This window comes from Electrona antarctica (genome assembly GCF_951216825.1).
Source record: "Electrona antarctica genome assembly, chromosome: 18".
Classification (NCBI taxonomy): Eukaryota; Metazoa; Chordata; class Actinopteri; order Myctophiformes; family Myctophidae; genus Electrona; species Electrona antarctica.
In genome coordinates, this window is record NC_136799.1 from 45097498 (window position 1) to 45122837 (window position 25340).

Genomic DNA, 25340 nt, shown 5'->3' on the forward strand with positions numbered 1-25340 from the left:
ACAGAATCTGGAGGAGTAATATCCAAAAATGTGTTTTACAAAAGTCGGCCTCCTGGTGGCGCTATAAAAGGCAGATGCGGAAATTGCAGGTCAAAGGTTTGTCCTTGGCCTCTAGGGAGTGTGCATGCAACGTTTCACGCAGATCGGTGCAGTTTTAGGTAACAAATGTGAAAAGCTGCCTCATGGTGGCGCTATAACAGGCCGTTCTGGAAAATGTGGGGCAGAGGTTCATCGTTGGCATCCAGGGAGTGTGTGTGCAAAGTTTGGCATCGACCGGGTTAACGGTGCCGGAGATTAGCTGGTAACGGACGGACGGAAGGAAGGACGGACACACGGACGGACGGACGGACGGAGTGCAAAACATACTCTCTCCCCATGCCTTCGGCCTGGTGGAGACAATTAATACAACTTACAATTAAAACTATACAATTGGGTGTGGTGTTTATATTTGGTCTCCCCTTGCTCTTCTATTGAGATTTACTGTAGATCCAGTGTTTATACTTTTGGACACGACTTGTTACTCCTCTTCGTCCCCTATTTGGACACGACTTGGTTGGTTCAATTTGAAATATCTCCCCATAACAAGCCACACTATTATAGCTTGGCGGTCAAACATGTCAGCACTTGTGGTAGGAGACGCGGGTTCAAGTCCCGCGTCTCCTACCACAAGGGTTAGAAGAGGAAAGTTACATAGAGCAGCTTGACATGAACACTTAGGATTTTACTGTGCAAGGTTCCTATCTCGCTTAACACAGAACTCTCCTCTGGAGTGCATGACAAATCGCTTTTTGAAGAATCGTACATTGGCTACGCCATTGGTTCTTAAAGTGGGGGTCCTTGGGGTGAGGGGGGGGGGGGGGCTGTACCAGTGGGTCCCCATGCAGCAAAGGGTGTTAATATAAAGCGTCACAATCATTTTAACCACTTTAACCAGTATTTTTATACTTTGGCTATTAAAACTGGAACTACATATTTTGAGATGGGGGTCCGCACTTGGCCCAATAGAGATAATTCTGGGGGTCCTTGACATGAAAATGGTTGAGCACCACTGACATAGAAACAAGGGTTTTTCCGAAAAATGGTAGGAAGCCATTTTTTAATCGACCTCAGTCCAAAAATGGGTTAAACAAATAGCGGGTTTAGCGCACTATGCGTGGAAAGACGATGGAAATAAATGTCGTGGAACGTGGGCTATATGCGTCCAAAGTGTTAAGGCCACGTGCTTAAGGCTTACCCAGGGAGACTCTGGCCGGGACGGCCCTGCGGTCGATCCAGAAGGACACCCAGGACAGCATGACCATGAGCGTGGCGGGGAAGTACGTCTGCAGCAGGAAGAAGAAGATGTGGCGGCGCAGCGTGAAGTTGATGTACAGACGGTTGTACCAGCCTGGCAAAGAAAAAAACACAGAAACAAAGTACTCTGATTGATGTGTTACACCAGGGGTTCTCAACGTTTTTGGCCGGGGACCCCCGGAAATGCTTTGGCAATGTATCGGGACCCCCGCCCCGCCCCCTCCCGACCCCCAATATAAATTGACTGCTACAATAACCTTAAAACCATTTAGCAAATAGCAGATCTACAAGCTCATAGCGCGCCACTCGGTGGCGCGCTATGAGCTTGTAGGTCTGCTATTTTTGAAAAATCGGTTTTTTTTTTGAAAATAATTTGGGGACCCCCTAAAATAATTTGGCGACCCCCCGAGGGGTCGCGACCCACGGGTTGAGAACCCCTGTGTTACACTCCAGTAAAGAGTAGTGCCATTGACCCATTTAGACCTGAGAACCATTCTACAAATGCCTTCTAAAGTATGACAGTTTTCTGGAAAACCTAAATGTTTCTATGTCAGTTGCTTCTCAAGCATTTTCATGTAATTGGCCGCCGACCCCCATCTGAAAATATGTTGTTCCAAGGACCCCCCCAGAAGCAAATATTTGACTTAAAACGTTTGCTCGGAAAGAATATATATATTCAAAGATTTGTGCCACATTCTCGAGACTTTTCATATTTTCAAGACTTTTCAAAAACGGCAGACCCAAGCTGAGCTCGTGAGCTTGTAGATCTGCTATTTTTCAATAGCTAAAGTATAACATAATGCTTAAAACACCAAAAGGGGTTCCCGCCCAGAATGGCTTAGTAGAAAATGGTCTCTTACATCTATTATACATTTGAAAAGGTGTGCCCAAAGCCCAAACCACGAAAAGAAAGTCACCAGCTACTACGTCACTGACACGCTGCAACACGCTGCAACACACGCTGCAACACACACTGCAACAACACACTAACACGTCACACACTTACCCTCCGCGTCGTTCGTTCCCTATCTCCTCATGTCGCGCCGCACGGCCACACTCAACACCAACCGCGTAAACATTGTCATCGCACTGCCACTAAAGCCGGCTCCCGTCCACACTCGCAAACAATATCAATATCAATAATAAACACAAACACGCCACAAGCACCGACACCCCCGCCTAATTTGTTGCCACGTCTATGAAAACAAGCACAGAAAAAATGCCATTCAACACGCTACTTACACACACTACCACTCGCTTACAATACGCGGACCTGGCAACACTACACTCCCTCTCCCATTTGCTGAAAGCCCACCACGTGACCCACACAGGGAGGGAGACGATTGCGTGATGCTTCTATGTACAGGATTCTATAGGTCACCACTTTTGGTGTGACACACGGCTTCTGTTTACTATGCGTTGTCAACACGTGCTGAGTTGACAAACATTGACCGATTTCGGAGAACACTGAGAGTTTATCCTTGAGTAATTAGGCTGTGGAAGTATTCACACTAGGCAACTTTTGCATTTATTGGGATTGGCAATTTGGGGAGAAAAGGAGGAGGAGGAGGTGATCAAGCTCCACAACACCACATTGGTAGGTAGGCTCAAGGCTGCATTTATTTTCCTTCTTTTTCCTCTCGAGGGTGCATGGGATGATGTGAACCCCTCCAGCAGGCTAGGGAGCACCGCTCCCGTTAGCGGAAAATGACCGCGGGGTGCGGGTTGCCAGGTTTTTTTATAAGTAAAGTATTTACATTCAATTAAAAAAACATATATATATAATACATTTTAATTTACGTCATATTTAGCGGCATTTCGACCTAATTTCTCTGTTCTTTGTCAATGGCAAATATTGAGACGTGTGGGGACTAAAGCTGTATATAGGAGGGCCCTCAAACACATTATTTGATAACTTTTCATAAAAAAAAATGTGTGCTACTAGCCGCCATTACATACACAGTTAAAATAATAAGAAATTTGCGCCAACGACTGCGTCGACACCTGGCGTGGAACAAACGGGACGAACCGAGGCGCATATATGGATAACAACAACAACACTACACGCGCGCTGCAACACAAAACAGCTGCATACAACGCGTGTCACTGTGCACTTCTGTATCTGTGGACTTCTGTATCGCAACGCGGGGCAACGCAACTCTGGGATGAGCGGGCCGAAGGCCCGCGAAATTCTAGTTACTTACAAGTGAAAGTCCTGCATTCAAACGTTGCTTGTACTTTAAATGTACTTAAAGTGCCAAAAGTAAAATGACTCATTAGCCTATGCATGCAGAATGTCCCATTTCACAAATACTTGCAACATATCTAGAATATAGACAATCTATACAAGCCAAATAACCAAAGTACAACACAGCAGAGCTCAGGTGGTGTGCATGTTTGTATGTGTGTATGTTTTGTAACATTAAATTAAATTTGCAAAGTAACTAAACATTTCAAATAACTCTAGTGAAACAAAAAAGTACAGAGTTTGCTTCCGAGGTTTAATGTCGTAGGTGGAATATAAAGTATTGAATGTATAACCTTCCAGCACTGTTTTATTGTTTTTTAATAACACTTTGGTGCCCGCTCTATTCATTAATTATATTTTTTTAAGATAATAATAACAGCTGGAGGTATGACAGTTGGCACAGCACGATAGTTTGTGTTTATCCCATTTTGGGCGGGAACCCCTTTTGGTGTTAGCATTATGTTATGCTTCAGCTATTGAAAAATAGCAGATCTACAAGCTCGTAGCGCGCCACCGAGCTTGTAGGTCTGCTATTTTTGAAAAATCGAAGAACGACTGACATAGAAACATGGCTTTTTCAGAAAACTGTCGGGATGTAGAAGACATTTTTAGAATCTGATCTCAGGTCAAAATGGGTTATTTTGTACACATTTTTGTATACCACCATTAGGCATTGTTCAGTGCTCGTATACCAACATGCTAATTTTACAACACCTGTCCACAGCGGGCTTCTGAAGAACACACGGGAAGGCTGTGCATCCACAAAATACTAAACACCAAAATGTCTACAGGGGGTATTAGCGCGAGAACAATATGGTGTTCCTCTGTGAGCCGTGAGTTAATACCTCCATTAAAAACAATATATATTGTCGCTCTCGGGTGGAAACCTTGTATGTCTCCAAAACGGTTCCTGTTTCTAGCCAGAGCGTGGCCAGACTATAATGTCATTGCGTAGATCAGTGTTGATGTCGTCGACTAAAACTAAGACGAAAAATGTCCGTCGACTACCTTTTTCCACTGACGAAAACAACATGGAAAACTAAGCTATGATGACTAAAACTAAGACTAAATATACTGACAATTTCGTCGACAAATAAAAACTAGAATGTTAGGAAGGGACTAGTGGACAAGAGATCCAGTATAAGTCATTTTACACTTGGCTTTGCATGCTGAAAATAGCCGATCTACAAGCTCACAACGTGTCACACTGCGACGCGTTGTGAGCTTGTAGATCGGCTATTTTCAGCAAGTGTAAAAACAGTCATTACGACGGCGCCAAGGCCCGCCAAAATACATTTTAGTCGACTAAATAAACTGTAGATTCAGTTGACTCAAACTAGACTAACACTAAGACATTCCAGGTGACTAAAACGTGACTGAAACTAAATGAAAACTATTCTATGACTGAAACTAAAAGGGCCGAGGGCATCTTTTATTTCTATTTTGTTGCAATGGCATTTTTGCCTTGTTTCCAGGCTTTTACTTGTCGGGAATTAAGGAATTGTGAAATACATTCTTAATTGTGCAGGCTCATCAATGGTGATGCACAGAGAATAAGTGCATACAGTAGAAGTCAAATAAATAAGTTTATTTTTCATTGTTTCAATAGTATAAAACACACATAGCATACAGTGAGTCAGTGACTACTAACATTCACTCTCCAATCTTTTCAGAACTAGCAAAATTAGCAGATTTGCAAGCTCGTAGTTCTGCTATTTTTGCTACTTTTGTTTGACACGCACAGATACTAGCGGTGGGTGTATTGGGAGGTCGGCTTCATTATCTCCGGTTCTTTTACGGTGCGCGGGTCCTTCACATTGGACCCGTGAAGAGAAGACCTACTGTGCAGTGTGTGTAGAGAACATTTTAACCCAGTTAGACCTGACGATTCTACAAATGTCTTCTAAATCCTTTCTGAAAACCCTATGTTTCTATGTCAGTCGTTCCCAAACATTTCCATGTCAAGGACCCCGAAAATGATCTGTATTTGGCCACCGACCCCCCATCTGAAAATACGTTGTTCCAGGGGAGCTCCCAGAAGCAAAGATTTGAGCGAAAAACGTTCGCTCTGAAAGAATATATATTCAAAGATTTGCGCCACATTTTTCACGATTTTTCCAAAATAGCAGATCTACAAGCTCGTAGTGCGGCACTCGGTGCCGCGCTATGAGCTTGTAGATCTGCTATTTTTTCAATAGCTAAAGTATAACATAATGCATGCTTAGAAACACCAAAAGGGGTTCCCGTCCTGAATTGGGTTAAAAATGGAGATACAAGATTTACGCACGTCGGCAGAGGTGACAACCGCATGTGCCGCTGGATATAAAGAGTTTAATAATAATAAAAAAAACATTCTCCAAGGGGAATCCAAACAGCAGGGGAACTGACAGTTTCATGGAAGAATTGCAGTCTTCTGCACACGCTCAACAGTGGCGTGCACAGACATTTAGAGGGGCAGGTGCTCAAGTTAAAAAAGGGCACCTTGTGCAGCGCGTGGAACCGGCCGGTTGCCTTAATCTATTTTGGGCGGGAACCCCTTTTGGTGTTAGCATTATGTTATGCTTTAGCTATTGAAAAATAGCAGATCTACAAGCTCATAGCGCGCCACCGAGTGGCGCGCTATGAACTTGTAGGTCTGCTATGAAAAAAAAAAAAAAAAAAAAAGGGGGGGGGTTTTTTCTTCAAAAGGGCACATTGCCAAAAGGGCAGGGGGTGCTCTAGCACCCCCTAGTGTCTATCTGTGCACGCCACTGGTTTCATGGAAGAATTGCAGTCTTCTGCACACGCTCAAGGCCATTTTTAGACCGGCGCTTGACAACTAATGACTTCAAATCAGGCCTTGTTCCCGTTTCCTTTTGACCTGGATGAATTTCCATTTCTTGGGACGCTTTTTTTACTGTCACAAACAGCCAGGCTAACAGCAAGACCAAAATACACTTTAATCCATTCCCAACGGGAACCCCTGTTGGTGTTTTAAGCATTATGTTATACTTTAGCTATTGAAAAATAGCAGATCTACAAGCTCATAGCGCGGCACCGAGTGCCGCGCTATGAGCTTGTAGATCTGCTATTTTTGAAAAATCGTGAAAATGCGGTGCAAATCTTTGAATACATATATTCTTTCAGAGTGAACGTTTTTAACTGAAATCTTTGCTATGGGGGGGTCCCTGGAACAACATATTTTCAGATGGGGGTCGGCGGCCAATTACATATCATTTTTGGGGTCCTTGACGTGAAATAGCTTGAGAACCACTGACATAGAAACTGTCATGATTTAGAAGACATTTGTAGAATCGTCCTCAGGTCTAAATGGGTTAATATAAAAAAACATTATTAATGCTATAACCCTAATCCTAATTATTTTCTAATTAACCACATGAGCCGTACCGCAACTATTTTGGAGAAATGTTCAAAAATAGCACAAGACGTACACGCTCGCAGCAAGGCACGCTGTGAGATTGTACAGTATATCTGCTATTTTATGAATAGCCAAGGCAAAAATCTAAAATGTTTATATCTATTTTCAGTGCCAGGGACCCCCGCAGATGTACAAGCTTGCAGTGTGGCACAAAGTGACGCGCTGTGAGCTTTTAGATCTGCTCTATTTTTCCCAAATAAATAAGCAGATACAAATGAATGGAATGGTTAAAATGATTGTGATGCTATATTAAAAGGGACACTTCACCCTTTTTGCTAAAAAATACATGTTAATGACGTTTAGAAGATTTAGAACAGATTTCCTGGCCAGTTTGACCCCCACAAGGACACCTGCGGGTCCCCCACAAGGACCCCGGACCCACATTTGGAAATATATGACTACAGTATATCTCCAAATGTTAATGTTTTGTCATCATTAAAATGCCCTACAGTACTTCATCATACTGTACAAGAGTGTCAGGCTATAGTAGTGAAAATGGCCGTTTGTCCTTTGTCACGTTCGTCATTACGATGCAAAATGAATGATCAAATCAAATTTGATTTGTATAGCACATTTACAAACACTAAAAAAGTAAGTAGCCTTGCCGAGCCACTGTATTTTTAAATCTCTGCTGGATTGGAATCCTGCAACATAATATATGTAGGACACGCTCCAGTGACTGTCTCACAAAGTAAACACCGAACTGGGGAAAAAAACAGCCTTTAGTTTTAGCTAATATCTAGGCGCTCACTTCCACGGCAGTGCGTTGGTCCGCCATGCATTGCGCCCAAGGGGCCAGTGAGGCACTCCAACGTTGAATAATGTAACCTCAGGGCTCAGGTCTTTAGTGGCGTTTTCTTTCAGCGTCTGTGCAGTGACAGTCCTGTTGTTATACTGTAGGCTATGTCTGCGACGCACGGGTTAGTCTTTCTTCTCTCCCTTCAACCTCTCCGTCTCCTCTCAATCTGCCATGTCGCACACGTGTGTGACAAATGAATGGCATCGATGCGATGCTATGTGCGGTGGTCGGAACACCCGGGACTATGCGTGCTTGCCAGTGATATTATTAGCCTTTAAGACAGTTTAGAAGCACCGTTTTTGACAAATAAAAGCCGCGTTCAAAGACATATTTGACGTGCATTTAATGATGGCGGGTTGCGGGCCAGGTCGAGTTGTGAAGATTGATGTGGTGCTGCGGGGCGGGCTGGGCAGAGTCAGACTATTATCACATGCGGGACCTGCGGGTCATGAAAAACCCTGACCCGCGCAACGCTAGCGGGTGACAGGCCGTGAAGGGTTTTACAAACTAATGAAAGAACCTTAAAAATCCATTCCAAACTTAACAGGGAGACATTGAAGAGCAGCCAGAATTGGGGTGAGATATGGCCCAGTGAGGAGGCAGGCGCCTGTGTTCTGGACCAGTGTTGACTAGCGTAGTCGACTAATGCTATGACAAAAAAAAATTCGTCGACTACCTTTTTTCACTGACGAAAACTAAATGGAAACTAAATCAAAACGAAGCCATAATGACTAAAACTAAGACTAAATGTGTAAATGTTTTGACGAATTGAAAATGGTGGGCCCTATTGTAAACAAGTGTAATGCTTTATGGTGTCGTCCACTCCCTGTTAACAGTTGTTGTATTGCGTTGTACTGTAATTCTGCACAAAACTGTTAATAAATCAAGCAATACAAAAAAAACAGATTTGACTGAGACTGAGAGCCTGCCATCACGCAAATTCCAGCTTAACCTTTTTTTTCCCCCCAAAATGAGTTAACACAGGCAGACTCTTCACATACTAGAGCATGTCTGAAATAAGTGTCAGAGCTGAAATTGACATGTAGACATAAATGCTTAAACATGTAGCTGTGTGTAATGTTAGAGACCACAGAAGTGAACCTTTCAAGCCTGTTTTCTCAACTCGCTATTTTCTGCAAGACATTACTCTATAAGCCATATCTCCAAAACTGGTAGGTCAAACTGAACAACCAATATGTCAATTTGAAGCTATGATTCCCTGCTTTCACGTGCCTGATGGTGTGTGTGTGTGTTCAATCAATTCTGCTTGTAGATCTGCTATTCCTGCCTTACGATCAAAAGTATGGACTTGTATTTCTTATCTTGTACTGTGCAGTGGCCGTGCACAGATAGACACTAGGGCAGGGTTCCCCAATTAATTTTCCATATTTTGACTAGGGTACCAGGCTGGGGGCCGAGTCCGCACGCGTGAGGTCGAGGTCTTGCCCTGAAAAATCTTTTTCAGGGCAGGACCCCATTTGAAAAGGATGCCCAGTTTGACATGCACAGGCTACTGACCCCCATTTAATGCCATTTATATCTGGGACCCCCCCCCTTGCGGCCCCCTTGCGGGCCGCAAGGGGGCGCTCCGCGGGCCGCAAATGGCCCGCGGGCCGCCTATTGGGGAACCCTGCACTAGGGGGTGCTAGAGCACCACCTGCCCTTGCCCTCTGGACAGCAATGTGCCATTTTGAAAAAATAAAATAAAAACAAAAAGAAAGTACAGTGTAGCCTGCAGTATGTGGACCATGATTGATAAAAAAAAGCTCCTAATATATTATTTATGCCCCAAAATCTATAAATCTCACACTATTAAGGCAACCGGCCGGTTCCACGCGCTGCACAAGGTGCCCTTTTTTCACTTGAGCACCTGCCCGTCTAAACACTTCCATTATGAAGTTTTCCAAAACAAACCAGCGCGCGCTACTGTTTGCTACAAAGCGACTGGAAGGAAGAGGTTTACAGAAAGCCTACCAAGTAGCCAATCATATGACCCGATCAGCGATCACCAGGGGGCAGCGACAACACACACACACACACACACACACACACACACACACACACACACACACACACACACACACACACACACACACACACACACACACACACACACACACACACACACACACACAAAATAGCCTTTTATATATAATGCTGCGCACATATATTATATATATTTAAAAAATACCCAGCAACATTTTTGGGAAGGCTAAGCCTTGCCTAGCCTTACATACCCGCCGCCTATGGTTCCAATGGATGCAATTTAAGCACTTTTCATGTTTTTATTGGTTAAATATAATCGTAAATATAATTGGTTAAATTTAAAATAATTTCACCTTTCAACAGAAAGGTGAAAATGAAACAATGTCAGAAAACAAAAAGAAAATTCAAATAAATCCAATGGCAGTCGCTCAGTCAAATATGGCCACAAATGTATTGACAATTTTGTCGACAAATAAAAACTAGACTAAAATGTTAGGAAGAGACTGCTATTTTGTAAGTGTAAAATCAGTCATTAGGACGGCATCAAGGCCCGCCGAAATACATTTCCGTCGACTAAATCAACTGTAGATTTAGTCGACTAAAATAGTATGATATTTACTCGACCAAAACTAGACTAGACTACCACCTAAACCATTCCAGGTGACTAAAATGTGACAAAAAATAAAATGTAAACTATTCAAGAGACTATAGGATTAAAACGAAAATCTAAATTTGCTGTCAAAATCAACAGTCTTCTGGACCAGCTGCAGTGCAGATGGCTAAGTGACGCCTGATCGATGCCTGTATATTATAATGAGTTGCAGTAGGAAACAATGCCGCCAATAACCATCTATCTATCTGTTTTTTTTTTTTTCGTTTTTTTTAGGTAGGCTTTAATGACCTGATGGTGTGTGTGTATTCAATCAATTCTGCTTGTAGATCTGCTATTCCTGCCTTACGATCAAAAGTATGGACTTGTATTTCTTATTGTCTCCACCAGGCCGAAGGCATGGGGAGAGAGTATGTTTTGCACTCCGTCCGTGTGTGTGTGTGTGTGTGTGTGTCCTTCCGTCCGTCCGTTATCAGCTAATCTCCGGCACCGTTGGCCCGATCTATGCCAAACTTTGCACACACACTCCCTGGATGCCAACGACGAACCTCTGCCCCAAATATTCCTCAACGGCCTGTTATAGCGCCACCATGAGGCCGATTTAGGCAAAACACATTTCTGTAGATAACTCGTACACATTTTATCCATACATCACACAATTCGGTATACACTATCTCCATAGTCATGTGATCAACACAGATCTGCACAATTCCCCATCTTCCATCCTGATTGGCTAAGATTGGCTTCCAAAACTCACATTATTGGTCCGTTTCGAACAAAATGCCACAAATCACAAACACAATGTCCAATTTCCATGAAATTATACACGCACATTTCCACTAGGCCGAGGACGACATGCCACATTTGTTTTCCCAAATCAGCCTCATGGTGGCGCTATAACAGGCCAATTCCTGTTTTTACCTATAACTGCATCGACAACTTATGTATGTGCATTGTGCACTCCCTAGAGGCCATGGAAAAACATTTTCCCTGCATCCCTCCACATCTGCCGGTTATAGCGCCACCATGAGGCCGAATTCTGCAAAACACATTGTTTATGTTAGTCGCACAGATTTCATCCAAATCTCACGCAAATCGGTACACATGATCTCTGTAGTCATGTGATCAAGACGAGCCTGTTGGATTTCTCAGATTCTACACTGATTAGCTAAGATTGCCTTCCAAAGTTCTCAGGAGTAGCCCGTTTTGTACAAAATGCTGCACATGTCCTTCTCATCCAGAATTCTATCCTCAGAGATGCTATGAGTGATCTGGCTCTGCATTTCCTCAACAAAATGAAGACAATTGTTGCAAGAAACAAACAAACAAAAAAACATGTTTATATTACTCCTAAACATTTTGCCAAACATCACACACACTCCTATCCTCCTGGTGGAGACCTGTGCCCAGAAGGGCACTTTTTCTAGTCTTGTACTGTGCAGTGGCCGTGCACAGATAGACACTAGGGGGTGCTAGAGCACCACCTGCCCTTGCCCTCTGGACAGCAATGTGCCATTTTGAAAAAAAAAACAAAAAACAAACAAAGTACAGTGTAGCCTGCAGTATGTGGACCATGGCGACATTGATAAAAAAAAAGCTCCTAATATATTATTTATGCCCCAAAATCTATAAATCTCACACTATTAAGGCAACCAGCCGGTTCCACGCGCTGCACAAAGTGCCCTTTTTTCACTTGAGCACCTGCCCGTCTAAACACTTCCATTATGAATCATTGTGGGAACCAAATCGGTGATAAGAGGAGCTGCTGTATTCATCAATTGATTCATCTATTTATTCACTGCGTTCTCATTCAGATTTGGCATAGAAGTGGCTTTTAACGTAAAGAGATGGCCTGTCTGGTACAGTATGCTTACCGGTATCTATACTTAAAGGGGAATTTATCCCTAAACCTTTTTTTACAAAAGTAAGTTTTATGTATATTGACCAAAAAAAAATATTAAAACAAAAATAAAGATATAGGGGAGCTGGGGCTGGGGCTGGAGCTGGGGCTGCTGCTGGGGGGGTTTAACATCAGCTCACGTAGACCAGGAAGAGTGCAGTGTCAACAATGCATGGAGTGTTGCTGTCACATCATCTAGAACAGATGTGAACAAAAAACAAAAACCAACTGCGCGATTGAATAGGAGTTCTAGCGTTAGACCCCTCCAGCCCCAGCTTCATCTCCAGCTCCCCTATATTTTTTTGGTCAATATACATAATTATCAACTTACTTTTGTAAAAAAAAGGTTTAGGGATAAATTCCCCTTTAATAAGGTGTTACAATGAGGTGACATCATGCATTGAGCTCTCTCGTTTGATTTCCCAACCCAGCTCGATCCGCACGCACCACACACACACGCTGTGGTGGACTTGTAGATCGGCTATTTTCAAATTGCCCTTGAATATGTATCTATGGCACGAATGGCTACAATTCCAAGTGCTTGTCACGGTTGGGCGTCACATAAACAGTTGAAATATGATTATTAGAACGACTTGGGCAAGCAGAGCGTATGTATGTATGTATGTATGTATGTATGTATGTATGTATGTATGTATGTATGTATGTATGTATGTATGTATGTATGTATGTATGTATGTATGTATGTATGTATTTGGTTAAAATGGATAAGGTTTTAAAAAAAGGCAAAAGCATGCTCTGTTGCACTGGCCTAAAAGTGGGTCCTCTAAAACTGCTTCAACTTCTGAGAATGTGTTTGGTTCATTAGCCACCAGATGGCATACCTTATAAGTATGTATGTATGTATGTCTGTATGTCTGTATGTCTGTATGTATGTATGTATTTAAAAGGGGGGCTTTTTTGTAAAATCCCAGCCTACCATAAGTATGTATGCATGTATGCATGTATGTATGTATGTATGTATGTATGTATGTATGTCGGGGTAAGAATGGTGGTCCCTTATTGGCCGTTGATAGTGACGTAACTAAGGTACGTTTGGTTGGTATAAGGTCAATAACGGGTGTAAATGATTTAGAACAGCAGTTGTAATAGACATTACTTAGTAGCAGTACTTGCACGCTCTGCTTGGCGCAAGTTGGCACCTCGGCAGACAGCATTTCTAGTTACTTGCGCAAGCAGAGCGTGCAAGTAATGTTATCAGTCAGGTGCTACGATGCGTATGTCCCTTAGCAGCACATGGTATGACGTCATATGCTGGCACGAAGCAGACCGCGCAGGTATGTTTTCCGTCATGCTACGAAGCGTATGTCCCATGACATGATGAAGATATGTACCAAAGTCCCTTAGCAGCAAATTATATGACGTCATATGCTGGCACGGGACATACAGAAGCAGACCGTGCAGGTATGTTCTCCGTCATGCTACGAAGCGTATGTCCCATGACGTGATGAAGATATGTACCAATGCCAGGTTTAATTGGTTTACGATGGTGACGTAATGATGTTATGTTTCAGTGTCGGGTGGATTAAAGGGACATACGCATCAAACCACCCGGGTAACCACATTATACCACTAACCAACTCAGAAATGACATATACATACATATAGACATATACAGACATTATGAGCATATGACGTGATGAATATATGTACCAATGCCAGGGTATAATTGGTTATCGATGGTGACGTATAACGATGACATGTTTCAGTGTCGGGTGGACTAAAGGTAATGCCCCTATGTATACATGTATGTAATCTGACACCACTGCCATAACAGGCATAAGTAATCATTACCATACTTCAAAATACTACTTTTTTCCCTCCAAAAGCAAGGTACGTAGCAAATAGCTAAACCTAATAATTCAATATTGCAAACGTTCTTTCACAGAGAGGCTGAGATTTGAAAGTTTGTAGCGGTCTACAGTACTTGCACACTCTGCTTGCGCACTAGTAGGCCTACTTGTGTGCAACAAGCAAATAGGCACTCGACAGAGTACAGTTCTAGTTATAATTATTATTATTTCTTTATTATTTGTGTGTGTGTGTGTGTGTGTGTGTGTGTGTGTGTGTGTGTGTGTGTGTGTGTGTGTGTGTGTGTGTGTGTGTGTGTGTGTGTGTGTGTGGGGGGGGGGGGGGGGGGTATGCAGGCACACATACAGTTGGAGGCCATCGATATTGTCCTTTTCTTTTTGCTGAGGTTTGCGTGATCTGCGCAAAACCCCTTTTGGTGTTTTAAACATCATGTTATAATTTAGCTATTGAAAAATAGCAGATCTACAAGCTCATAGCACGCCACCGAGTGGCGCGCTACGAGCTTGTAGGTCTGCTATTTTTGAAAAATCGTGAAAATATTTATTTCAGAAAACTGGAGGATTTAGAAGGATTTTTTTTTAAATTTTGAGGTCAGGCCTAAATGGGTCAAATGATAAGGGACAATATCGGTGGCACCCAACTGTAGGCACTCGACAGAGTACAGTTCTAGTTATAATTATTATTATTTCAGTATTATTTGTGTGTGTGTGTGTGTGTGTGTGGGGGGGGGGGGGGGGGGGGGTATGCAGGCACACATAGACCTCAAAGGGGGCTTGAGCCCCTGCCATTTTTACCGTCTGTCTCCAGATGAATTCAACATTTATGGTGAAAGGAATGCGAACGCCCCGCTTTCCTGTCCACGCCGTGGGCAGAATTCAAGAGAATCGCCTTTTTTATCCAAACTCTCCTGGACTTTGAATGCAGCATCTTGTGATGACGGAATCGCACTGAATCCATGCCACGCGCAAAAGGGCTTCAATAGCGTCTCTGTCAGGTGCCAACCTCATTATGTCCAAAATGGTTATACTTTTCAAGGATTCAAATTCCAAAGTAGCAAAAGTAGCACATCGCCCTGCAGCTCGAAGCCCGTCGCTTTGTAGATCTGCTATTTTGGCTGCTTTTGTGTGACGGTGATCAAGTAGGGCGTTAAAGATGGAGTGCCACAATTGTTGTATAATAACTTAACTTAAAAAAACTGGACTTAAAAAAAAACTTAACTTAAAAAAAACGTAACTTAAAGAAAAAAACTTTAAAAAAAAACTTACAAAAACGTAACTTAAAAAGAAATCTTAAAAAAACACCTAAAAAAAAACAGAACTTAAAAAAAACCTTTAAAAAGTACGTAATTTATTCTAATTGTTGTTATTGCAATTTACGAGCTGCATTCGCTTCCCGCGTTCGCGCGTCTTACTTGTTTTGTGCAATGATGTCTTCTCTTTGTATTTAGGGTTTCTTCCTGGAGGCTGAACCCTTGACAGTCAAACGTGCCAATGAAACACTGGTAGTGTGACGTACAATTATCGCACGCACCCGCACGCACCTCCCCCTCATTGTCATTGTTTTCCTAAACACTACAACCTTTGTGGGCAGAGCTGCCACATACACACGTGTGAACTGAACATGCATGGTGGCAGTATGCTCTGTGCCTAACTGTGTGACAGCTGTCAAACAGTCATTTCACACATTACCAGTTCACAGCAGAGCAGACGTCCATTTGATTGTTTTTCGTTAGCGTGGAAGCAAGTAGATTTCACGTCGGGTCCTCAGAGGATTAAGGAAACCACAAACCAGCCATATACCTGCTCTGCTGTCCAGCTGCTCTGCTGTTCTCAAGGAAACCAGGTTTCTTTTATAATCACAGTGGTGGGGCTTTGATTCAGAACAAGTTCTTCCTGGCATAATCTCTCTAAGGGGCTGCTCCTTGGCCTCAAAAACGTTGAAGGTGTTTGTTTAGCAACCGGGTTAGCCATAGCCACATGATTGACAACAACGTCATCTGCTTTCCTACTATTCTGATTGGTTGGTATGAACCAATAGCTGAAGACTGTTCCAGAAACTGACGGGAAGGGCTTTCAGTCTGAATAATGAAGTGAAACGAAAGGAAAATTCAGATTCAGAGTGTCAGGCTACCAGACCCGAGCTAGCAGATGTGATGCGTTGTGACATCACTACTTCTTGGGGAGATACAAGTGGGAGCCTCAGCCTATAGAGCGGGTGAATGACATCATCCTATTGGAATGCAGTTTCTCTGTCGGCCCGGTAGGATGTATCATCTGTTTTTTTGTTGTTTATTTTTCCTCCGGTCATGTGATCCACGTGGTGCATGGTGTCACAGAGAACCCCGGAAACAAATGGTGACTCATAGGTTAGCGAACAGCGCCATCTAGCGTTCAAAAATAAACTTCTGTAACCCGTAATTGGCAGTCAATGTTAAATGCAAAATGTAGGAAACCAAAAAAAGGGATGTTTTACCCGTGACCGTGCCCCATACAAATGGGTCCTGATCTCGTGGGAAACTGTGCCCCATACAAATGGGTCCCGAACTCGTGGGAAATCGTGCCCCATACAAAAGGGTCCCGATCTCATACAAATGGGTCCCGATCTCGTGGGAAACCGTGCCCCATACAAATGGGTCCCGATCTCGTGGGAAACCGTGCCCCATACAAATGGGTCCCGATCTCGTGGGAAACTGTGCCCCATACAAATGGGTCCCGATCTCGTGGGAAACCGTGCCCCATACAAATGGGTCCCGATCTCGTGGGAAACCGTGCCCCATACAAATGGGTCCCGATCTCGTGGGAAACAGTGCTTACCCAGCTAAATGAGGTTGGTAACCAAATGGAGCCTTATAGATCCTTAACTATTGAGAGCGTAAAATTAAACCAAATGGACCCGTAAGTGGGAAACAGTGCTGTAGTGCAGTGGTTTTTCAACCGGTGGTCCGGAGTCCACCAGTGGTCCTTGAGTGGGTTCCAGGTGGTCCCCAGTTAAATGATGGAGTTGGTAACCAAATACCATAAAAGACCCTTAGAGTTACATTATTGTCAAACATCTGCGTCACTTAATTTGCAAGTCCAGTACACAAAATTAGAGAACGTAGAAGAATTGTTATTTTTATTAACGTTTGCCTGCAGTCTCTCTGGTACCAACATCAATGGAATTGTGGAAAAAAATCTTCGACAACAACAACAACAATCAACGACAACCAAATATTTTAGTTTTCGGTCTGAATCCGCATCTCCCTTAGAGATAGGGTGAGAAGTTCAGTCACGCGGGGGATACTCGGAGTAGATCGAGCCGCTGCCTCTTCGCCTGGAAAGGAGCCAGCTTAAGTGGTTCGGGCATCTGGTTATGATGTCTCTCGAGCGTCTCCCTAGGTAGGTCCTCGATGCACGTCCCACTGGGAGGAGACCTCTGGGCAGACCGAGGCGCAGATGGAGGGATTACATCGACTCACTGGCCTTGGAACGCCTCGGGATCCCCCCAGGAGGAAGTTACTAATGTTGCTCTGGAGAGGAATATCTGGAGCACTCTGGTGGAGCTGTTGCTGCCAACATGTCTTCAACAGGTCTTCTGAAGACCTGTTAGGTCGAAACATGTTGGCAGTTCCTCATTTTTTAACCTTGTGTGCCCGGATCCTTCTCTTTTTATCAGATTTTGTACACATTTTGAACTTGTGAATTGGCACATTCTGCACAATGAGTACTTTTGATGCCGATAATTTTGTACTTTTATTCAAGTACATTTTCAATTCCGTACTTTTACTTGTAACAAAGTAGTTCTAAATCATTGGTTAGACCAGTCATTAGTCCTACAACCTATCTCAAACCCTCATCCATAACCTCCCACGGGGCAGCACACCTAAACCAAACCTTAACCCTCTCCCAACCCTTAACGCACTCCTCACCAACCTTAATCCGGTCGTTTTAACGCACCCCTCACCAACCTTAATCCGGTCGTCTTAACACACCCCTCACCAACCTTATGTCTAACCAATGACTAGTCTAAACTAAGTATGCACCCCAGGGCTGGACTGGGACAAAAATTCGGCCCGGTCATTTTCGTGTGGATTTGGCCCAGACCGGCCCACTGCAGCGAGCAGATAGCAGAAACTCTACCGCCCACTCCGTCGAGGCACACACAAACAAACAAGCCCTAATGCCACCACTTTTACAGAACAACATAAATGATACAAACCAACAGACAACTACACAACCCTTTGTAGAGGGTTTGTCACTCACTGATACAGGTACAGTGAAATTATCATGATGGCACTGGCAGAATGGTAGCACGCCCGGACCTTTCCTGGTGGCCTGCCGCCTATTGGCCTGCCTGCCTGTCCCTGTTTATCATGGTCATACGGTCGCGGCCCACCGGGAATATGCCCGGTACGCCCTGTGGCCAGTCCAGCCCTGATGCACCCCAAGAGTACTTTTTCCACCACTGTGTATGGGCTGTGTTCTTGTGTATACCTGTGCTGCTGTAGAAGGCCAGGCGCGACGTGGTGTGGAACTTCTGGATGAGGAACTGGGACAGGGAGATGCGGTCGTCCGTGCTCAGCGACTCGTCGCCGCTCTTCCAGTACAGCATCAGGTCCTCGTCCGTGTAGGCGTCTGGAGAGAGAGAGAGAGAGAGAGAGAGAGAGAGAGAGCACAGCATCCACATGACTAAATATGTGTGTGCTGTACTTTAGTACAATTTTGAGGTATTTGTACTTTACTTGAGCATTTCCAATTTCCCATACTTTTACTTCTACATTATATAAATTATATAAGTAGAAAGATTATATAATATAATTTTATACTATTCTGCTCCACTAAATCTCGGATCCAAGTATTTTACTTTCACTCGAAATGATCTCACATTGTGGCAAATTGTTCGCAATATTTGGAAAACAGTCGATCTACAAGCTCACCACCTTGAGCAGCATTTGGCATAATCAATTCACAATACACAAAACGCTTAACCTTGATGACTAACTGCTAAGAGAAATGTTTGCAATATTTTGCATGAATTCATGGATCCTTTTGACTTTGGGTCCTCCAAACCAATCTGTCTGGAGTTTGAAAGGCTTTTGTTTTTGAGTGCAAACCAAGTTTGAAAGGTACTTAAACACTTAAAGTATATGTATTCATCCAATGTGTCACAGCCGGGAGCCGAGACTGAGGCCAACCGCGTTTTTCCAAAACATTAATTCGTTTTTAAAGTGGTCTGCTAGTTCAGGGGTTCTCAACCCGTGGGTCGCGACCCCTCGGGGGGTCGCCAAATTATTTTAGGGGGTCTGTACTATGTTTGGGCTTGAAGCCAAACTGATTGTCAGTGGTGGAAATGTATATACTTAATCTATCAAGGAGTAGTTTTTCTAGTACTTTAGTCACAATACTGGCAAGAGCTATGGGTCTGTAGTTATCTATACTTCCTACTTTCCCAGCTTTGTCTTTTATTATAGGAACCAGAACGACAGACAGCATGGAGTCTGGTAAAGTGCCATGAGTCAACATCCCTGAGAAGCAGATAGACAACAACACTGCCAATCTGGGACCAGCTAGCTTTTTTTTTATTTTTTATTTTCACGATTTTTCAAAAATAGCAGACCTACAAGCTCGTAGCGCGCCACTCGGTGGCGCGCTATGAGCTTGTAGATCTGCTATTTTTCAATAGCTAAATTATAATATAATGCTTAAAACACCAAAAGGGGTTCCCACCCAAAATGGGTTAAGGTTATTGTAGCAGTCAATTTATATTGGGGGTCGGGAGGGGGCGGGGCGGGGGTCCCGAGACATTGCCAAAGCATTTCCGGGGGTCCCCGGGCAAAAACGTTGAGAACCCCTGGGCTAGTTGAGTTTATTTGTTTATTTTTTTGAAAAGGATTAGCTTTAGTTGAGTCATAATTGCTATTTAGTGTTGATTTCAGTGGGTTTCAGTGGTTTCGGACATACTGACTGCAATGAAAGCCAGAGACAAAAAATGCTCTGAACTTCTTAAATGCAAGTCCAAGCTAGCCAAGCTCTTCGACAGTGATCTCCAAACCCAACTGGGCATCCTAAAAACCCAACGAAAGAAACATTGTAACTATACCATGACCAAATCCGCAAAAATAAACTTTATCAATGATAAAGCTGAGGAAAACAAAAACAATCTTCGGGAGCTTTGGAAGCTACTAAACAACCAACTAGGCTGCGGTCAGAAACTAAAAACCAGGTTTACAAACATAAACATCAAATCGAATATAAACTTTATTACAGGCTCGTGGCCCACAAGGTAAGACAGTACATCACATATACGAGAATAAAAATAAATAAAAATACAGTACATTTACCCAGCCCCACAGGTTACTACTCTAGGTGAGGCACTCATGCCAGTGTCCTCTGATGGTAGAAGTGTACCTTACAGAACTACGGCCTGGGTCTGTCATCTGTCCAATGAGTCCATTCAGTGTCCTCTGATGGTAGAAGTGTACCTTACAGAACTACGGCCTGGGTCTGTCATCTGTCCAATGAGTCCATTCAGTGTCCTCTGATGGTAGAAGTGTACCTTACAGAACTACGGCCTGGGTCTGTCATCTGTCCAATGAGTCCATTCAGTGTCCTCTGATGGTAGAAGTGTACCTTACAGAACTACGGCCTGGGTCTGTCATCTGTCCAATGAGTCCATTCAGTGTCCTCTGATGGTAGAAGTGTACCTGACAGAACTACGGCCTGGGTCTGTCATCTGTCCAATGAGTCCATTCAGTGTCCTCTGATGGTAGAAGTGTACCTTACAGAACTACGGCCTGGGTCTGTCATCTGTCCAATGAGTCCATTCAGTGTCCTCTGATGGTAGAAGTGTACCTTACAGAACTACGGCCTGGGTCTGTCATCTGTCCAATGAGTCCATTCAGTGTCCTCTGATGGTAGAAGTGTACCTTACAGAACTACGGCCTGGGTCTGTCATCTGTCCAATGAGTCCATTCAGTGTCCTCTGATGGTAGAAGTGTACCTTACAGAACTACGGCCTGGGTCTGTCATCTGTCCAATGAGTCCATTCAGTGTCCTCTGATGGTAGAAGTGTACCTTACAGAACTACGGCCTGGGTCTGTCATCTGTCCAATGAGTCCATTCAGTGTCCTCTGATGGTAGAAGTGTACCTGACAGAACTACGGCCTGGGTCTGTCATCTGTCCAATGAGTCCATTCAGTGAGCAATCCAGCCTGCTCATGAATTTAAATGTCAGGTTCCTAGCCATGAATGTAGTGAGACCCAATGAACAGAAAAGCCCACTGGCTCTAGTGCTCCTGGGTTTTTTTAACAGGATTCGAAGACAGTCATTATAGGCTACTTGCAGCTTGCGTAAGCTCTCCTTCTTATACTTCACCCACAGTGGAGCTGTGTAGAGAGGGGTGCAATAAGCTCTAAAGAGGTTTACCTTAACATCCGTAGTACAATGGTGAAATTTACGGACCAACATGTTGGCTTGTACATATAGCATTCTCCTCTGTCTAAACATGTCCTCATCATCCTCTAAGGTATCTGTTATGATATGTCCAAGATATTTTGTAATCTTGGACACACCCATAATTTGACCAGACCAGATGAAAGGCAGGAAACTTAAGTTCCAGATCTTCTTTAGTTCTGCATATCAGTACCATGCTCTTCTTAGCATTATAGTGAATATCAAAGTCAATACCATAATTTGTACATATATTGAGTAACTGTTGGAACCCACTGCTACTAGGGGAAAGTATGGCAAGGTCATCCGCGTACATAAAATGATTAATTAGGCTATCACCAATCATACAACCAGTTCTGCACCCCCCTATCTGCATTGACAGGCCGTCCATATATAAATTGAAGAGGGCTGGGGATAAAATCCCCCCCTGCCTGACACCATTACCCACCCGAAAAGGGGTGGATAATGTGCTCCCCCATTTTACCTGCATTTTCTGGTTAGCATACCAGTAAACTAGAATGCGTATTAAACCGCTTGGCACACCCCTAAGCTTGAGCTTAATAAAAAGCTTGTAGTGATGAATTCTGTCAAAGACCTTCTATAGGTCTCCACTGCTTCTTTCAGAGCATACATACATAAGTCTGTACTATGTTTGGGCTTGAAGCCAAACTGATTGTCAGTGGTGGAAATGTATATACTTAATCTATCAAGGAGTAGTTTTTCTAGTACTTTAGACACAATACTGGCAAGAGCTATGGGTCTGTAGTTATCTATACTTCCTACTTTCCCAGCTTTGTCTTTTATTATAGGAACCAGAACGACAGACAGCATGGAGTCTGGTAAAGTGCCATGAGTCAACATCCCTGAGAAGCAGATAGACAACAACACTGCCAATCTGGGACCAGCTAGCTTTAAGTGTTCTGCTGTAATATTGTCCAGACCACTGGATTTTCTGTCAGCAAGTTGCCGTATGGCATTAACAACCTCATGGGTGTTAAACAATATACTATCCTCTTCTATAGCACCTATATGGTAAGGCTCACCATTAACACAGTTAAATAGTGTTGCATAATGCTGCCTCCAGAGGGCAGCGATGCCTACTGGATCTGTTACCCCCTCTACATTACATGGGAGCGCTGCTTTAGCCCTGTTAAGGGACTTTATCTCTTTCCAAAAGTTAGTGATGTCATTATCAAGTAGATTATTAGCCATAGACTGAGCACTCAGGGCCTGCTCTTGTTTGCTTATAAACCGTAATGCATATTTGTACTTTGCATTTGTTTTCTTTTTATGTTCAAGGACAGGTCCCTGTCTGGGTCTGCCAGCTATTACCCAGGCCTTATGGGCCTCATTGGCCTCTGCATGGTGGCTAGCTACAAATGTATTCCACCCTGGCTTGATGTTCTTGGCCTTTCTAGGGCGGGTGAATAAAAACCTGCTAGCATCATGAAGAGCTCTCACTATTTCATCATACATAAGGCATAGACTTTCACCATGGGAGGAGTCCTCACAGTTTACATTTGTGCAACAAGTGGCATTCACGGGCAAATTCACGCATCGATAGTGTCGTGGCTATTGTTAGCTGCTACACACACATTCACAACAACATCCGATCCGTCGGTAAAAGTGCTCCGGGCGCTATAAACGATGGGCACATTTTATTAATGGATTAAATAACCCCGGGCTCTTAAGAGAAATGTTTGCAATACTTTGCATGATGGATGCTTTTGACTTTGGGTCCTCCAAACCAATCTGTCTGGAGTTTGAAAGGCTTTTCCTTGAGTGCAAACCAAGTTTGAAAGGTACTGGACACTTATAGGCAATTCACACTCAGAGGGACTGAATCCGTTTCATTGGAACCGTTTCCGAATACGGTTGCCTGGTCCCCGATGGCCATGATTCACATTGCCCGAGATTCAACAGCGCACCCGGGTACACTTGCATAACACACTTTGATCCTCGAGATGGTGGTGTGCTTGATGACTGGTGCGCACGGACACTGACCATCAACTCTGCTACATTGTCTCCAATAAATACAGACACTGCATTGCATTGCCTCTTTGGCTCTTTGCCGTTATACTACTTCACTGTCAGCCTGCCTACTATTCACTGTGTCAGTCAGTTCTGTGCTCCAGTGTCGTGTTTGATATTAGTTTAATGGATTCTACTTTAGCATTATTATTATTTTGTAGTCCAAGTTCGTGTAGTCCAAGATCAGCGCGTACTGCGGTGCTGCGCGTAGAGCAGATTCAACATAGCAGATCTACAAGCTCACAACGCGTCGCGCTGCGACGCGTTGTGAGCTTGTAGATCGGCGACGGGCGGCGTTGAGAAATGAGCTGGTGTTACGCTTCGTGCAGCGTCTGTGTTTTTTTTTGTTGACGCTTGGCTCGTCGACTAGAGATCATGTCACGTTCTTCTTTAGAAAAAAAAAAAAAACAACAAAAAAACAGTCCACTTCCTTCTTTAGGTACGCATGCATTCACATTGGAACGATCCGTATCTGAATACACTTCAACGGTCCAGAGACCCCCCATGCGGTCTCGGGGACGGTTGGGAGATCCGCTCCCGGGAACGGTACGCATCATTCACATTACCACAACATCTGACAAGTGGTCCCGAGTCCGAACCCGGGACCATAGTGTGAATTGCCCCTTAAAGTATATGTATTCATCCAATAATGTGTCACAGCCGGGAGCCGAGACTGAGGCCAACCGCGTTCTGTACAAGGTTATTATCATTTTAGCGTTTTTCCAAAACATTAACTCATTTTTAAAGTGGGTCTGCTAGTTGAGTTTATTTGTTTATTTCTCTGAAAAGGATTAGCTTTAGTTGAGTCTTTAATTGCTATTTAGTGTTGATTTGAGTGGGTAAGCTCAGAAAAATGACGAAAAACAGCATATCTACAAAATTGTGAACAAACTGGGCTGAAAATGGGTACAGGTAAGAATATTGAAAGGTCCACCAAACGTATTAGGTTTATTATATATAAAATGTTGGAAAATACTAACAATTGGGACATTTTCCCTTCGATGTTCTTTTTTAGTTCAGTAGTCTTTTTTTTTTTGTAAATTATTATCTATTATGTTTTAATGTAAGTTCTAGATTGTGTTATTTTATTAGTTTAAGTAAACTATAATAACCTTGATTCTTCTGTATTATGTCAAACTTATTTAAAATGTATATGAAATGATCATTAAATTAATAATAAATAATAATACAAATAAGTAACTACTGTCTGTAAGTACCTGTAGTGGAGTACTTAAGTACAGTTAGTTTGGCTTTTTTTTTTTACTTGAGTATTTCCATTTTTTGATATTTGATATCCACTAGATCTCAGAGGGAAATATTGTACTTTTTACTCCACTATAATTATTTGACCGTTTTAGTTACTACTTTAAAGATTTATATATTATCATTACAAAACAACCAATCCAAATGCGCCGTGATTCGTTTGACTTTTGTACTTTGACTCAAGTACAATTGGGAATACAAGGACTTTCACTTGTAATTGCGCGTTTCTACACTGTTGGCACTGGTATTTTTTAAGTATTTCCTCCTACTCACATACCTTTTCTGTCTAGCCTACAGTTGGGTGCAACCGATATTGTCCCTTATCATTTGACCCATTTAGGCCTGACCTCAAAATTTTAAAAAGTCCTTCTAAATCCTCCAGTTTTCTGAAATAAATATTTTCACGATTTTTCAAAAATAGCAGACCTACAAGCTCGTAGCGCGCCACTCGGTGGCGCGCTATGAGCTTGTAGATCTGCTATTTTTCAATAGCTAAATTATAACATCATGTTTAAAACACCAAAAGGGGTTCCC

General features: G+C 43.1%; 1 protein-coding gene across 1 annotated transcript in view; it reads right to left on the reverse strand.

Moving 5' to 3' along the window:
• The window catches only part of gabrr2a (gamma-aminobutyric acid type A receptor subunit rho2a), a gene marked incomplete at its 3' end in the record, with an annotated part of 90371 nt that overhangs the window by 24572 nt on the left and 40459 nt on the right, over nucleotides 1-25340 (reverse strand). The window contains exons 4-5 of the mRNA XM_079529008.1: nucleotides 18557-18697; nucleotides 1235-1387 (exon numbers count right to left, since the gene is read on the reverse strand). Coding sequence (XP_079385134.1) covers nucleotides 1235-1387; nucleotides 18557-18697 — 294 coding nt within the window. The remainder of the gene's footprint in view (nucleotides 1-1234; nucleotides 1388-18556; nucleotides 18698-25340) is intronic.